Source organism: Malurus melanocephalus, unplaced genomic scaffold (assembly GCF_030028575.1).
Source record: "Malurus melanocephalus ecotype Western Australia unplaced genomic scaffold, MMel_1.1 scaffold_564, whole genome shotgun sequence".
Lineage (NCBI taxonomy): Eukaryota > Metazoa > Chordata > Aves > Passeriformes > Maluridae > Malurus > Malurus melanocephalus.
The window spans coordinates 25,328-43,405 of record NW_026623796.1 but is presented as its reverse complement, the minus strand read 5'-3'; the positions used below and the strand labels follow the sequence as shown (position 1 = coordinate 43,405).

The window sequence follows — 18,078 nt, the reverse complement described above, 5'->3', positions numbered from 1 at the left end:
GGGGCGGCGCTGAGGGCTCTGCCGCGCCGGGGGGACGTGAGGGGAGGTCTTTGGGCTGGGCTGGGAGAGGGCTCCGGGCCGGGAGAGCTGCTGGCGGGGCGAAGAGAGACTCGTTCCTCCATTCCAGTGCTCGTTCCTCCATTGCAGTGCTCGTTCCTCCATTGCAGTGCTCGTTCCTCCATTCCGTCCCACAGCGCTCGGGTGCGGTGCTCGCCCCGCCGCCCGGCGAGTGCAGGGCTTCTCCTTCGGGTGCTGAGCGCAGGGCACTGGGGCACCTCGTGTGGCTCGCCCCGGTTGCCCCACCTTCTGTCGCTACGTGTCCGATTCAGAGGCAGTTGTTAAACACCACGGAGTTTACGCAGAGAAATGCCTGAGGGGTGGAAATGCTGTGCTGGCGTTTCAAGTGCCCGCAGTTCGGCACTTGGCACAGCACGCTGTTGCCTCYAGGTCCAGGTGTATACACATGTTTAATGGTTATGTTCACGGTGATTAAATTATTAAATTGATTGACTTAGTGAAAGGAGGTCAGAAGGRGAAGGGGTGTTGTTTATTTGCTGCACACCGTGTTTTATGCAGTCCRTTAACAGAAGATTTGACTCCGGTCACGCTGTGTGTCAGGAGAGGARGATGATGCTGATGAAGTTAAAATGTGAAGGAAGTGACAAAGCCTTTCCAAACCTTTGTAGAAGAGAGTGAAAAATATTGTTGCTCGCATGGAAAATGTGGATTTCTTTGCTGCTTTCTGYATGTAGGGGCTGTGTTATTCTGAGACTTTTTTGTAGTCTGACTCCCCTTCACAGGTTCAGGATACGAATCTCTAATAATCAGGAAAGGAGAGCACGGTGTGGATAAAGGCAACAGGCAAGTTCTACCTGAAGATTTTCATAAGTCAAGGTTATGTTAGAATGCATGAGGCTTTTTGATAACCATGAAGCTCCTTCCTAAACATATGGAGCATGACCATCACCTACTTCATGGTGGTACAAATGAAGAAATGGAAAGCACAGACAAGGACTTTGGAAACAAAATGGTCCTGTCACTTTTTCCGGAGAAACAGTGTTGTCTTTAGCTGTTACACTAGAGTATCTGTCTGGGGAATTCTGGGGATTTTAAATAGCCATTTTGTATTCATGCGGGGTAATTTCCCTTTTAGAAGGTGTTGTTTGTGCTTTATTGAAAAGATACTTGATGGTATCCCAGTAGATATTTCTTAGAATCCTGGAAAGTAACAGTATAAATTATAATCATATGAAGACAAAATCTCAATATTTCAACAGTCTGTCATTTTGTGAACGACTGTCTTTTACTGTCACTGTCAGGAGGCATAGGAAGAAAAAAAATCAAAGCAGTGGGGGAAGAAGCTTGAAATATAATTTAATATGTATGGACTGAATAGTGAAGCACCAGTCTCAGGTGCTAGAGAGCAATGTCAGTTAGAACAGTTGGCTGCAAACTTCCCTTCTTCAAGTGTTGTTGGAGGAAAACTTGCTAACAGGCTGTGGTGTTGGATAATCCATGCTCCTTCCCATTTATCCTTTCAAAAGGACAAATGGGTCCCACTGTCACCTTCCACATCCCCAAATATGCTGTGTTTAATGGTGTATTGCAGCCTGTTGGAGCCAAGCACTGATGCTCCTGCAGGTTTCTATTTTCTATACTCTTAAAACTGAAACAGTATTTGTCCTGGCATTGCAACCTTTCCTTGCAAAGAGCAGCTTCATTTCAAGAGGAGAATTTCTTTTATTGGAATAGCGTAGAAATATTGACCAGCATTTGGTATTTGCCTTGGTTTTGTTAGAGGAAGAGGCCTAGTGTTTTTATTTAGAGATATCTTTGCAYTGTAAGTTAGCAACAACTCTAAGTTTTGTGATTTAGTGTCTCTGATYATGTTTGTAATTTATGGAGGAAGAAGCTGAGCAACAACAAGTTTCTAAACCAGAGGACTGAAGTGGTTTTATCTTTTTGAGGATAGTCAGCAAGCATGGATAGAAACAATTAACAATATTGAATTATAAAAGTAAAAAATGCAAGCTGACCATTGGTCCTAAATTGTCATCAAACTTAGTGCTGGATTGCACATTATGACACCTCTACCCAAATTAAATTTGTTTTGCAAAGTTTCTTTTTCTGGCTCAATGGGAAAATTAAAAAAAACAAACTGTTCTTGCTTCATGCTCAGTATTCTTGATTGCTCCCAGAGTGTTAAGCATTAATCAATAATAGTAACACTTTAGCTAAAAGCACTGTAGTGTCAGGGAAATTTCATTGCTGACGTTTATTAATAAGCATTTACTGTGTCTTCCTTTTGGGTTTTTTTTGTGGTGTTATTACAGCTCAGTAAAGTAGTTTGGGTTTTTCTTTGTACAGAAATGTATGAAGTTTTTAAGATGGAGAATAATAGCTCTCTGCAAACTGGGCTRAGGTGGGAAGCTGATGGTTTTAATGAGATTAYTGGTGCARTGTGGCCYCCTTTTCTGCATCTGCCAAGTGRGGGARAGGGCARGGGCATGAAATGTAATGTTAAAAGTTTTTGAACAGCATTCTGAGTGAGTTTCTGCTTGAAAGTATTTAGGGGATCAGGATGTTTATAYGATCATCTCATGTGGTATCTAGCAGGAAGAATGAAATGCTAAATGAAACTCAGCAGAAAAAAATAGGGCATSAAGCACTATAATCTAAATACAGAATCTTCAACTATAGATAGGATTAAATGTAAGTTTGTTACAACATTTTCATTTGGGCAGCAAATCAGCAATTTCATTTTAGGTTGTTGTTTACCCAGCAGATTTTTAAAGTGATTTTGAAATGATGTTGACTTAATGGAAGCCATATCTGCATTGCAAAAAGTATCTAAGTAAATAAATGCTAAAGGATTGTTTAGAGATAYATCATATGGTTTATTAGAAGCACGAAGCATTGTGAGATTAGAAAGGATTGAAATGTGTAAGAATTGGACATGGTGAGCTGTGGAAATGAGTGCTGGGTCTACACTATTCCTTGGCAGCCCTTTAGTGTCAGTCCCACATGTAAAGAGCTACACTGATGCAAATGTACATGCARGGGCATCATGAGCAGACTCTTTCTCCTGCTGACAGAAATGAACTTTAGAGCTTCATTTGGATGATCTGGAGMAAGTTAAGTTGGCAAAAGCAGAATTTTGCTGGCATAAGCTGAATTTTGCTGGCATATGCTGTTTCATGGTAGAAGTGCTTTGTCTTCAGAGAATTAATAGTGATGTAGTGTAGAGATGATGCCCTAGAGCTGGTAGTCACAGTTCCACATGCCTGTRCCTACAAAATTCTTTGGTATAAAGTGATTTTGATATGAGCCTGTCAATTTTTTTTTTATTGTAATGATATTTATGTGATATTTGCCCTTTTCTATCCTTGCTCCCATTTTCTGACTGAAAGCAGGATTTGAGGTTTCTTTGCTGAAGGACAAAGTCCCATCTGCTGTGCTGGAACAATGTACCTTGTAAAGAAAATGCCCCTCTGTTGCCTCCTCTTCTAACTAGCAAAACTGTTGGCCAGCAGGCATCCCAGAGCCTGGTTTGGGGAAATCAGAAAAGCTTTTGGCTCTTGGGAACACAGTTGGATCAGGCASTATTGGGAGCAGCAGCAGAGAGGGGGAACACAGCTGTCAGACCCCTTGGCTGCCTTTCAAGAACTTTAATGAAAGATAAAAGTTCTGGAAGGGCAGATCAGCACTGGGCCATGGAGCACCAGGACACACATGGTTCCAGAGTGTCTGGAAAGGGCTGGGATCTCTGTGCAAATTGTAGAAAAGGCACTGACTCCCTGTCCATCACGACTCCACAAACAGCACCAAACCTACCTCCTGCTCCTCTCTGCACTTCCCTTCCCACACGAGTATTCCCTGGGTCAGCTGCAGAAAAATTTGGCAGCTTCCCCATGCACAAATGCTCTTGTGTCGTGGCTCCTGTCTATACAGGGGGTTCTTTCAAAGCAAAATACAGTATGAGGATTTATAGTGCTATAAATTCTTGGCGAGATAGTAAACTGTTCTCCACAAATGCTTCATTAACTCCACAGCTCATTGAACAACTTGTGTCCCTGTTTAGATTGAGCAGGCAACGTGGGTACCCATTTATTTTTTTTCAGGGAAAAGTGGCTTTTATACATGTAGGAGGACGCTTGTATATGTGTTAGCTATCTGTATATTCAATTTACTTGAAGAAAATGCATTCTGGAACTTTATGATCATACTCCTGCCTACCATGACCATTTTTCAGAATAATTTATTTGTAGAATGATTTATTATCTTTCTCTTCACCATCCTACTTCATGTGCTTCACCATGCTCTTTGTGAAAGTACATCCTCTGTAACTGGAAATCCGCCTGGATGTATGACTAAGTCTTTTTGGTTTTTATTTATTATTTGTATTGCAGCAGTACTTAGAGGTTTTATTTATAGACGTATTTACCTGTATTGGTTATGTGGCTATATATAGCTTTTTCTTTCTAGAATCCATGTTACCACAGTGACTGAATACATGGCAATAGCTAATTTATCTTCACAATATGGAGTTGTTATGACTCAGGTGTTATTATTCTGCATTTTACTGTGGAAAACCTGAGAAATAAAGGATCTGATTATGTTGATCCCTTTATGCTTCTCCATAGGAAGCTCACAAGGGCTGCCTTTGGCAGGATCCCTATACTGGCAGTTGTTGTAAACAGAGGAATTCTGAAGTATGGTCCTACTAGAGTGTACCTGTAGGAGATATGTGAAAATGTAGAATAAGAGAGGTGACTTGGCCATATTAAATTAATAATAATAATAATAATAATAATAATAATAATAATAATAATAATAAAGAAAAGCATACAGAGAGTAAGAACCCCAAGGATTCACAGCCCCACACCCCATCCACTGATCGATTCCTGTTGTTGGAATTAAACTCTACCATTAGAATGTTGTAAAGTGCTTGGTAATTTTAGGAAATGGGTTATAAAGTGTGTGTGACAGGTTCTGCTCGTATCAGCACCCTCTTAGTTCAGGTTTATTAAGGGAGGTTCAAGAATTTACTCCATATCTAAATATAGGTAGCTAAGGGCAGGATTTGACCTTACTACTCTGATATATACCRTGTAAAAACACTTTAAAATTTGTATTTCTTGCTAAATAGCATAAAATTACATCCTTTCAGGTTAATTAAACCATTTCACAATGCTGGTTGCTGTTGATGTGATACTTAAATGCCAGATTCAGAATAAGCACTTATGCTTYGTGATTAAAAATGGCTTTATTTTAAATATCCCAGATATACATATATAGTCAACAAGTCTAAAGAATGTGGATTTCTGCTGTGTGCAATCTGCATTTCCATTTGGTCTACATTARGGTTCAGACACCCAAGACTGAATAAAGATTCTCAGGAACTGAAYAAAATCTCATTAGGCCTGATGTGGTATTCCTTACACAGCCAAAAATTTCCAATGAAGGCAGCAGAGTATTCAGCAGGAGAGGATAAGCCAAAGTGGACTCAAACTGACCGATGCTTTGTTGCAAGAATCTAGGAGAAATTTTCCAAATTTGTTTCTGTGAGAGCTGGCAAACAAACACCCTGCTGGAAGAAAATTAATGACCAGGGAATAATTGTGAGTCTCAGTTTTTGAAGACCAGGCCGTTGTTCTGTTGTCTGCAACCTTTGTGTCACTGAACATCCAGTCTGCAGTGAGGTGTAGGAATGGATGTGCTGCTTAAGTGTTTATGGCACAGATTTTCCTYCTCTGAGTGTCTGGGAAGTGTCTCTACAGAGAAACACAAGCAGAAGGAGATGAACTGAAAATTACTTTAGTTTGTTGTCAATGATTCCTGGTCCTGCAGAAGGATGGTGGAGCTGTCAGCACATTTGTATGTCCATATAGCCAGAAGTAATTCATTGCCCTGTCTATAGAGAATCAAACAAAAGAGACCAGGTTAAAGAAGGGAGATGCAATTCCTCCAGTTTCATGCCTTTTCTTGGGAGCAATTTTAACTGCTGAATTTTAAATTTAGAAGCATAAGCAACAGGGGATGCAGGTTCTCTGCTCTTCTGCCTTGCYCAGGTGAGACCTCACCTGCAGAGCTGCCTCCAGCACAGGAAGGACATGGAGCTGTCAGAACCAGCCCAGAGGAGGCACCAAGATGACCAAGGGTTGGGAGAATTCAGATTGCTCAGCCTGGAGAAGAGAAGCTTCCAGGTGACCTTATTGTCTGAAGGGCCCAACAAGGAAGGTGGAAACGGAGTTTGAACAAGGGCTTGGAGTGATAGGACAAGGGAGAATGGCTTCAAACTGAAGGAGGACAGGGTTATAGAGCTATTGGGAAGAAATTTTTCCCTGTGAGGGTGGGTGAGGTGCTGGCCCAGGTTTCCCAGAGAAGCTGTGGCTGCCCCATCCCTGGAAGTGCCCAAGGTTGGATGGGGCTCTGAGCAACAGTGGAAAGTGTCCCTGCTCATGGCAGGGGGTGGGAGGGGATGAACTTTCAGGTTTCTTCCCACCCAGCCCTTTCTAGGATTTTGTKATTCTACGAATATATACAGGCAGTCCCCTTATAGAAATTTCTGTGATATTTTCATACAAACTTATATATTATCCATACAAACAACGTTCTGAGTCCCTTGTTCTGATAYTGAGAGGTTTTAGCACATTATGGTTTTGACACTAATCAGAATAGCTCCCATGGAGAGATATGATTCACTTCAGAAAAGCAAAGAATGCTCTAAAAATGGTAATACACTGTAGCTATTTCATTGTAATTGGAAACTGTGCTTCACACAAATTACTAGGCAGGCATTCTTGGAAATGTCAGAATTTTCAAGTTAGTTYTATTTAAAATGGGGGAACAAGAATGTGAGGGGATAGATAGAAAATTTGAGGGCTGCATGATTCAGACTTGAAGTGCAGTTTGTAATAGTGAAAGATGATCAACTTTGGGGCTGGAGAAATCATATCCTAAGCCTTCTTCTAAATTATAGGATGCATAAACATGTCTACTTATTCTACGTGTGCTGTTACTTTAATAAAAGGCACCACTTTAGGAAATGAAAGGCTTTGGAATATTGCCAAACATCTTAGTTCTRTTTATTCTCTAAAGGTGGGGCTTTTTCATTATCTACAGAGTTTGTGGGATAGTTGARTAATTTGCAGAAATTTGAGTGTTTCATACCAGACTGCAAACTCTATTTATCTTCWTTCAATGTTCATCTAGCAAATACARGCATGATAAGATTTCCTGTTGGTGTTCTAGCTGTATCGGAATTTGGCAATTAGTCTCTTACTAATCTTACAATGTGCATTTGTGTCTATATTGAAATTAACTGGAAAACTGTATCAGGAAATACTGCTCTTCAACTATTTTATGTATAAATGCGGGGGAGTTGATGAGAGAGATGGAGAGAGAGTAGATGCTGTAAACACAGAGTGCTGATGAATACTCAAGTAATAAATAGAAATATCTTAGAAGTCATTCCTGACAGTAATAAAGGCAGCAATTTGATTTCATCTGTGGATAATAAACTGGTTTCACTTTGCAATAAAAGTGGTGCTTATGTTATATTAATATTTATTAGTACTTATTGATGTTAGGGTTTAGTTGTTCTCTTTTCCTCACATCACAGCCATTTTATAAAAATTCCAGTTAAATTKCTAAGCAGTAAGCAATTAAAAGTGTTTGTGTGTGTGGGAGAGAGAGAAGAAAGTAATCTCTGTGTGTAGATATTCCTTTGGAGAAGGGCAGATCCTCCCTGACTGGGAATCTGGATGGGCTCAAAGAGATGGAGTGCTGTTTGCATTAGTTAAACATTTGGCTCTTTAAATGCATATTTCAACCCACAAGCACTGTTTTGCTGTTCATATCAGAATAATTTGCATGGGTTTCCTGCCTTTTCATGAGGTGTTTGTGCATCCATTGCTTTGACTGGGGCAGGTGCCTCTTCAGGAAAGAGATTGCTCACAGTGTTCATTGGCCTTTTTGTGTGACATGTGAAGGATTGCCAGCTTGGAGGGTAATGTGAGTCACAAAGTGCCTGATCCAAATTTAACCAAATTTGTTCATCTCTAAATTTAGAGAATAGCTGAATGGCAAGACAGATATATTTCAATTTCCATCAGTGACAAGGACAGAGTGTTGGCGGATGCCTGTTAACAGCTACAGAGTGTGTTTTTGATACTCATTTATGTGTGTATGGGTGGGAAAAACCAGTTACTTTTATTTATCATGAGCCTGTTTCTTCTCTGACTGCTTTTAAATCGCTTCTCTGACTCCTTTTAAATCTGTAAGGATGTTCCTTCCATACAGATAATTCTTGTGCAGAAGGTGTGCTCTGGTCCTGAGTCACTTTTTTGCTTTCTTGAGTAGAAAGCATTGCATTGGACTTGGATTTTTATCATTATGAAAACTGAAATATAGACCCTTTTAAAATAAGGCCGGTACCAGGCAAGGTAAGACAATCCAAAATTCTTTTTGTTGATCTTACAATCAGGCTTCAATAGCAGTAATTTCAGAAAATGGGTGTAAGTTTATCCTTCATTTAAGCATAACCCTAAATTAGATTATTAATCCAAGGATTAATCATATCCATGTATCAGTTTGTATTTACCTGCTTTTCTGTGCTAGAGTCCTAATCTTTTTGACTGTTCTAATTCTTTGGCCAAATATTATCCTTGGGGATTTGACCAGTGAAAACAAGGGTGTGTCCACACTGCTTTTGTGCAAGACATTTCATCCTGGGTATGACTTTTCTTTGGGGTTTTTTCTCAGTGAGATCTTTATTATACACCACTGTTTAGCCTCTTTCTCTTGTTTTATTTTATTAGGACCCCAGTTCAGTGAGTGTGTCATTAAATTTGCACGTGTARCGATGGATTGTGTTATTCCAAACAATTTGATTGTTGCATCCCTTACTGAATCAAACAATGAGGCTGGCTGGGTTGGAGATACATTCATTTTTATCTACAGGATCACTGAAATAGCAGTGACTGAATAGGTAATACCAGAATGTGCACGACAGCTTTGAAAGGATTTAAGCAACTTCCTGTAGTGTGCTGAATTGGTAATGATGATTTAAGGGTCTCACTTTWAATGTTTACTGTCCTTCTGGGTGTGAAATAAACCYGCAAGTCATCATTTTTTAATATCATACTCATTTTACTTTGAAAAGTCAGTACAGTAAGTTATTTTTAAAAGGAARATACTGTAGCATAATAATAATGAGAACACGATAGAAATTTGGCAGGGATAACACAGGGATACTATGATTTTAGAAGACTCTATATGGTAATTAGTTAGCATTTGCTCTAATGAAACCCCACCACTCTATTAGCTGATTTCACATTTTCTTGAGAGTGAAACATTACTATATTCATTTTCTGTCACACTTGTCTTTTCAAAATACAAGCCAATCAGCTATRTTCTGTTGACTTGTGTCTTTTTTTAACCTTTCTTGTAATACGGGAAATTAGATATTGCATTTGTTATTACTGCTAGAAAAGGACAGCCCAACCTCCCTAATAAGTATGAGAAGATAAAAAGTGTCAGGATTCTGCTGTGTTCTTAGGAAGGTTTTAAAGAGTAAGTGGCTTTGAACCATTACCATGATGGCTTTGAATTGTTAAGTCTTGAGGAATATGAGCTCAAACTCTCATTCTTCTAGCATGAGCCCACAAATTGGTTTTGAATTGAGAAATTATTGCATAGAGCCAGAATTAATTTATATCTTGATAGATCATTATGTGTTTACACTTCCGTGCATTTAAGTTTACAAGTCTTAATAACAAAGTATTTCTCAGCGAATTTAATGAGAATTGTCAAATGTGTGAGTTTGGAATATCTCCACTGAAGTCAGGTCTAGAGAAGCTTGATTAGTAGGMGCAGAATTAATCCACAAGATACATAACAAGCCTGTCCTTAACCATTTTCCTAATAGCAGTACAATAGCCTTGGCAAGCCATTAATGATCATTGTTTTTGTTGTTTTACTGTATTACAATCAATACAATAGATTAAATGTATTACTATTACATTTTCTTTGAAAAGGAATGTTTCAAAGAAAGAAAGGAATGTTTCAAAGAAAGAAAAAGCCACCAGCTTTTTGACCTGTTCATCCTAATTTTTTTGCATTTTTTCAGTTTGCAATATGAGGGTGTACAGTGTACAGAAATTTCATATCTGCATGTAGAAGATAACTGAGGACATGAGTATCTTGCCTTACCAACATTTGGGTTTTGGGACCAATGGCATGATATAAATAACCCTGTTTGAGTAAGAGTCACTCAGTCTAAAAACTTATTTGCCATTTCAGGTTGTGGGAGTTTTCTTGTTATCTCCCTGGCAATTGTTTYGGATTTAGGATATCTTTTTAAGAGAGATGGAGTCAAAATTTTTACRAGGGCATATAGTGACAGGATGAGAAAGAATAGCTTCAAACTGAAAGAGGGCAGGGTTGGATGGGACATTGGGAAGAAATTCTTCCCTGGAAGTGTCCARGGCCRTGTTGGAGTAGGCTTGGAGTGACCTCCCCTTGCCTTTGCTTTCCTTGTTTTAATCCTCATGTCCTGCAGCTGGGATAGGGCACTGGTGCTTTAGCAGCTCTTCAATCTCTGTTGAAGATTTTCACTCCTCCCAGAGCTCACTTGAGCTTGAAACTGCTTTGTGACACTGTGCATGCATTTTTCCTTYACTCAGGAATATTTCTGCAGACTGTGAACAGAGAATAAGTAATTTGAAGACATTAGTCATTAAAAACCACATCAACCTGGGACAGCTGAGTAGTTAAACAGCAAATCTTTTATGAACCATTTGMGCAGGGGAATATAGGTGTGATCACAACTGCTGAGTCTTGCTGCAGCTCATTGAGATTACGTTCATTTGTGCAGGAGGTGGAGACTTCATTAGTTGAATATGGTTTCTGAATAAGGCTACAAATGAAAAAAACAGGTATGTGCATTCTAATGCACTTGGCACACCCAAACTTTCCTTTTCTTTTTTCTTCTTTTTTCTTTTCAGAAATATAGTATGAGCTAACAGCTGTGGAAAAAAATCCTGATGAAAACAATTTATTATRTATATATTTTACATAATATATTTTTGTAATATAGGTAGAAATAATTCGTAATTCTTTAATAAAAATAATGTTGCATTAAAAAAATTGCTGGCCAGTAAATAATACAGTGAAGATTGTGTTTAGGAACACGCGTTTGGCACATCTATCCATYTATCTATCTTGTGTAAGTAACCAGTGGGATTTCTGAAACTGGGAAATATGTGGAATTTTGTTTTCCCTTTGCCAGAATACAGACCCACAGTGTGTTCAGAGTTTGTATTTTTCAATGTTCTGAGATGGCAATGTGCAAGTGGCAAGAAGCAGAGACAGGGTCTGAAAATCCCATGATAAAAGCAGAGATAAATTGGGTGGTGCCATGAAAAGCCTGAGAGGCACAGGAAAAGCAGAACATTGTTTGTTTTATCTCTGCATATTCTCCTCTAATACCTGCATGAGCTGTGATACCACTTTGGTCTTCCTTGAAAATGAGTGGTGATGAAAGGGATCAGTACAAAAACCTCAGCAGCAACTAAAAATCTGTTTTTCAAAGCAGGTGTGGAATTTAAGGTGGCACTTTGCTTGTGGCTACCCTCATGCAGAGAGAGCTCTTCCAGGACAAAAGTTCAAAAATCATTGTTAATTAGCTATGAGGAGAGTTGTTTTAAATGGTATTTTTAGTATCTAATGAAAGGATGGTTTCAAAAATATTGATATTTTGAAAAAGCAAGAGGACATGYATTTCTGTTTGTCTACTTCATAGCAATCATAAATTTCATTTGAAAGCATAGTTAATAAATTTTGAATAGAGGAAGAGGAACTGAGGAGAACRAACACTTTTAAAACCTGGAGAAGAAATCCTTACACTTGTATGAAATTCCARTTGAATTACTGTTTACACAAAATATTTCAGACAAAATGTCTGAAATAACAACTTTTTTTAAGATACAGTCTAAGTGTGAAACTGAAACATTATCCCACCAGTTTATTGGAAATACAACCCACAATGATTTCATCATATTTTTGAAAATGAAGAACCATTTTCACCGATTTTTATACAAGCTGAATCCAGAAGGAAATAAAAAATATATATCTGAACAAGTCACATGAGCTCAAAGTTATGTCTGAGGGCTTTTATTGGTGGACTCTGTGGATAAATGGTGATGTTCAGATGTTCRGGCTGTGCTAGAGGACAGCAGTTATCTGGGATTCATGAGGGAAGGGGCTGCAAGTTTTAGGTCAAATCAACTTGGAGGCTGCATATACTGCTTGGCATTTATACAAAGCAAGCTCAAGGCTGAATGCAGCATTCAAGTTGTAAAATGGATGTAGAATGGGTAAAAAACCCCTGCAATTACTTCAGCGACGATCCATTCAGGTTAAGAATTTTCATCTTTGCTGTTGCCATAGCAATCTGTTCCCCTGTCACTACCACATTAAAAATCCATTCTGTAAAACTGTTGTTGGCAATATTGAACACATAACAGACAAAAMCATTTTTTTAATAACTTAGGTGCAACACGAAGAAGACCTAGATCTTAGAGAGATGCATATGTTCTTTAAAAAGAAGAAGATTAATATTTCCATAATACATCACAGGAACACAATATTTGTGCTGCAGTATTGATGTCAGTATAAAATAGTTTGCAAATAATCCAGCAATGCAGTGTCAGCTGAGCTCAAATAATTGACCTGTTCAGCCAAGATACAACAAACCCATATGTTCCTGAGTTAAACTCATATTTTGGTAACGTGCTGTAGARCTGTGTGTCCCTTTAACCTTCTGTTTCTGGTTGAATCTGATTCTCTTCAGTGATTGACTGGAGTGATTTTACTTCTCCTGGTGTAATTCTGGAATGGGAGGGCAGTTGTGTCCCCTAAACAGCTTTACATCTGTGATCTAATCTTAAACTGCTCATGAACCCGAGCTCTGCAATGAGTTTGTACCAATAATGAACTGTAGCAATAAGTCCTTAATCATTTGTTAGTGTATCCAAAGGAGGGGGAAAACAGTTTGTAATTCAAAGTGAACATAGCAATGGTTTGACAAATTTATGTTTCCAAACTGAATCAAATGCAAATATCTTTCAATAAAGTAGAGACACACATCTGTRGATACATACATGTGTRTGTGTGTGTGTGTGTGTGTATTTATTCAGGACTGAAAGGGAGAAGTTTGTTTAAATCATAAATAGTCCTAGATTTGAAAACTCAGCCACAGACTAAATAAATCATAATGGAAGAGCTGGAAACTGAATGTATGGCACTTATTCTGATCACTGCTAATATGTCTCAGCAGACAGGGCAAAGAAGTTGCTCAGGCAGATCCTTCCCRTTGTTTTTAGTCCACGTGTCACCCTGTAAGGATAATTATGGTGGAAAAAAAACCCTTTCTGTTCCTCACCCTGCTATCAGAACCTTTACTTCTAAAGGAAGGTATAACTTACCTGTTCTATCATCTGTGGATGGAAGTGCTGCTCTCTCTGCCCCCTTTCCCCCTTCCCCTGTCTGGAGACARAATTTTAATGGAATATATTTTTCCATGGATAATCCAGGATATTGGTAATCGAGAGTACTCGAGAAAATTTGTCTTGCATGTTTTTAACTGTTCAGTTCTCCTTGTTGTTTCACTCAGGCAAATCTTCAAATGTTAATCTTTGCTGAATAKGCAACATCACACCCCCAAATGTCTCTGAGAGGAGTAGCAGAGGTAAAAATAAAAATGCTGGAGGAGAAGTTTATTAAGAATATTCTGGATAAAAATGCTTGTTATTTCTATCAAACACTGGAGACAGAATGAAATAGTCTGTTTTGCCACTCTGTGGGTGAGRTCTGACAATAACATATCAGCATGGACGTGACACAGTTTCACTTTCCTTGAGCTGATTATATTATAGTTTSTTTCCTACCGACACATTTCATTACCAGATTGGGGTAAAAATAGCATTTTTTCTCTTGCTGGCTGTGATCCAAAACCTTTGTTTAGAGCAGAGTTAAATTTAGAGAAATTCAGTTGAATCTATATTCTTTTCCTTATTAGCTATTCCTAACAGTTTTTATTTTCTATTTATAGCTATAAATATTTCTATTCTATATWAGCTATTTTCTAACAGTTTTTTAGCTATTTTCTAACAGCCTGATAAGTTTTTGTGATTGGTGACTAAGAGTCTCTTGCTGTTATAAAGACAATCATCTACTTGCTTATATTGTCACATTATCCCAACAACAATAAACAAGTGCTAGATAAAATTACAAAACCTTGCCTTAAGAATATTGGCCAGTTAACCAAAGTATGAACTTTTGGTTAGAAGCTGTGGCTTCCYYATCCCTGGAAATGTCCAAGGCAATATTGGATGGGGCTTGGAGCASCCTGGGATAGTGGAAAGTGTTCCTGCCCTGGTGGGGGGTGAAACTGGATGATCTTTGAGGTCCCTTCCAATCCAAGCCAATTTCTATTCCGTGATTTTATGAATTATAATCAGGGATGAAGGAATGAAAAAGGTTGAACAGGAAAAGTTTGCTATCTTCTAAGCACCAATGGCCCAGTCATAAATTTACRAGCTACACATTTATTCCATGGGTAGTTTATCTTAAATAAATTTTGAATAAATTTGGTATACAACTAAGAAATGAATGAGGAAAGAAAATAAACATGGATAGTAGTAGCTGCTGTGTTGGCCCAAATGGATGGTATCTTAGCTGAATGTTGTGTGGCAGCGTGTGTACTAGATTTATGGTCAGCTTTCCATTTTAATAATTCAGTATTTCCTATTTCCTGAGGCATGGCAAACGTCTCTTTGTGACCCTGGCTACCAAGAAATGCATCATGCATCAGCATGTCACTGTGGTGCATTTCAGATCTCTTTTAAAAACAGTCTGGTGCCTGGAGAGCCTTCAGCCATGGCAGCTGGGATGAGAAAAAGAGCTGGAAGGGATCTGCTGGTTTGGAGAGATTCTGTCTGGGAAAGCTTTGCAATKGTTTTAAGTTGTGTTCAAATGTTTTTTCTTCCAACAGACTTTGGGAACTCTCACTGCAGTGCCCATTAAAGTTCCTCAGGTCAGCTCCTTGCAGAGGTTGGCAGGACAAGGACCAGCAGTGCTACCTCAGGTACAAAACACAGTTTCAAAGGGGGGTTGTGTCATTTTGTAGATAATCTCTGGTGCCCAGGCCTGGGTGGGTTTGCACACTCATTTTACAGAGTTATGTTTTCCTGCAATCCATGAAAAAAAAAAATTCTTCTGGGAGCATCCTTATAGCACAATGAAAAGCTATAAAAAATCATGTAGATTCATTGTGGAAGAACAAAATACATATGGTGGAATGTAAAACTATGCTTTAAAGTTGAATCACAAGTCACAGAAGTAAAAACCTGCAATTCTGAAATTAAAAACAAGTGGTGGAACTATTAACCTTCCTGTTCACGATTTAAGCTGCTCCACTGCCWTATTTACCTTGTCCATCCCAATATAAAACTTACCCAGGTGCCAGAYTGAGGAAGGATTGTCTGGGTAAGAGTGAAAGTAGAGTTGCACTCACTGGTTTTTAAAATGTTTCAAACTGTGTCTTCTTTACAGAACATGCATCACTGTTTCTATAACCATACACTTTTTCCCCACTTCTCATAATTTTGGATGTCATTTTCAACAAGTGCTTTGCTGCAATTCTATGGTCAGCTTTTCACATTAATGATTATTAAGTATAAATGCATCTCTCCCCCTGTGGCCCTCAGAGCTGGATTTCTCATATAGGAATACTAGAAAAGTGTTGAAGTTGATGATGCATATTCTTCCTATTGTTCCATTTTTTTTTCTAATTTTTTTTTTTTAGTGGCAAAATCTAGTGGAAGATCTGTGAGGTAATCTACTTGGAGGAAGAAGTATTTCCAACATAAAATTCTTAAATTCTCGCTTTAAATTACGTTTTGTGGAAGGCAGAGTTGGGAACATAAAGTGAGGTCATCTTTTTCTTACCAAGTTCAAGATCTTGCTTTTCAGGTGTAGCTTTTGCAAGTGCAGTGGCAGCTATGGTGGCTTTTGGGCTGTATGTGCTGCTTCTCCCTTCTGTGGAGGGATGGAAGGCCTGGCTGGAGCTCTTTTGTGATTCCTACAATTTTGGGAGCCTGCTTATCTCTGGATCATCCTCTGGGAGTGGTTTCCCTCCAAGGTAGACAGATTGCACTTGTGTCTCTGGTGCATGCAGATAATTGAGAAAAATCCAGATCAGTGTCTGAATTCTTGGCAGCACACCAACTGCTCCCTGGCATTTCTCCTTTTGACCAGTCTCTTAATTTCTTTGAGATTTCAGATTCCCTTTAGATTTAGGGGTRGGCATAAATATTACCAGGCTGGCTGGACAGAAAAGGGAAACTCCTCCATTTTGAGTGTCCTCATCATGTCTAAAGGAGTTTTCTGTATTTGATACTTTTATGCTCCTCATCTACACAGCCTATTTTGATTTACCCCTATGCAGCCAAGCAAAAACATACCACACAACTAAACCAAGGCATTTAACAACACTTACATAAAATAATGCATACAGCTTCATRATTTTCCAGATTTGTACAGATGCTTGTCATTTGTTTTGTTCATTTGAATGGGTTTATGATATGACCTCCTGGGAGCTTTTCCATCTGGGGCATGAAGTTCYGAAATTTGCACATTCACAAATGGCAGCAAAATCCCATCACTTAGAGCYGCTAATTAAGTGATGAGCAAACAAACATTACTTACAAGTTGATAGCACAATGCAAACAGTATTTCTTTAGGCATTCAAGTATCCATGAAAACYTCATTTTTACACCTGGCATGGTGTCTCTTTCCCAGTTGAAAACTCTCATCTTACTCCATGTCAAATGCTGCTTTATGGAGCAGCAARGGGGAGGGTAAGAAATTTCCCCTCTCTGCACTAATGCCATTTATATCCATGTGAAGGATGTGGCTTCCCATCCATCTGGCCTATCCTGTGTCTCAGAGCCTTAAGACCAGTTGTTCAAGCTTGCATTAGAACTATTATTATATWTTATTGTTATTAGAACCCTATTATTGTCTTTCTTTTTTTATTTTAGTTAGTAAATGAGTTGGGGCTGGTCAAACCATCACAATGTGATGTTATTGTTGTCTAGAAGCAGGAAAAGCCCCTAAAGTGATGGACAGTACAAAGCAGTGACATCCACAATCTTTAATGTGACACCAGATTTTCAGTCCAGTGAATGCCAGCGGTGTGGATTAGTACAGAGTTTGCTTCTGGAAGTATTTGCACAGCAGGGAAGCAAAGTCTTCACTCATTTGTGCCTAAAGGCTTTGTGGACATTTTACACTGAAGGAAGTTAATCATAAATGAGTATCTGTGAGAGAAGCAAGCTAACTTGTAATRCTGAAAAGAGTGGAAATGGGAGTAAATTATTGACTGGTGTGTATAATCACAGACTGTCTTTTATATTCCTATTGTAATCCTAAACAATAAGGAATTTTTTTTATGCAGAGGCACAAAGATARCTGCATGTTCAAGGACAGAATTGTTGTGCAGAAAGTAAAAAAAAAACCAGAAATCCTTGTCAACTTCAACCTCTACTTCTTAATTTTTTGAATAATATTGATTTTGTTTGCTGCTTTTATGGTAGTTTATCCCCTTTGCAAATGGAAAAGAGCCACTTAATGGATCATCAATACAATGGTGGCAGTGCCAAACCAGAAAATATAGGCAGAAAATACACAAATCATGAACAAAAGTTCCTGTGAAAGTGCAGTTCAGAGTAGCAGGATTGGAAATGTGGGCTGGAGGAGTTCCTTGGGTTTTACCCTGCATTTCATACCATCCTCCTGTAGGTTCCCAGGCTGATATTCCAGGGATATGCTAAAGAGAGGATAATGTTGTATGTGAACATGGATTCACTGAACTGGCTCATCTTTCTTGGGCTTTCCACAAAAACATCCTTTTTGTGTACCCCATTAAGGGGGAAGGAASAAAAGAAAGAAATCTTCCCCCTGTGGCAAGGGGGAATAAACATAAATAAATTATGTTTATTTTGACTGTGA

At 38.7% G+C, this 18,078-nt stretch overlaps 1 protein-coding gene across 1 annotated transcript in view; it reads left to right on the top strand.

The window, feature by feature from the left end:
• The window catches only part of LOC130583172 (PHD finger protein 21B-like), a 43,956-nt gene that overhangs the window by 826 nt on the left and 25,052 nt on the right, over nt 1–18,078 (top strand). Inside the window, exon 2 of the mRNA XM_057382342.1 lies at nt 15,059–15,151. Within this exon, the coding sequence (XP_057238325.1) occupies nt 15,059–15,151 (93 nt within the window). The remainder of the gene's footprint in view (nt 1–15,058; nt 15,152–18,078) is intronic.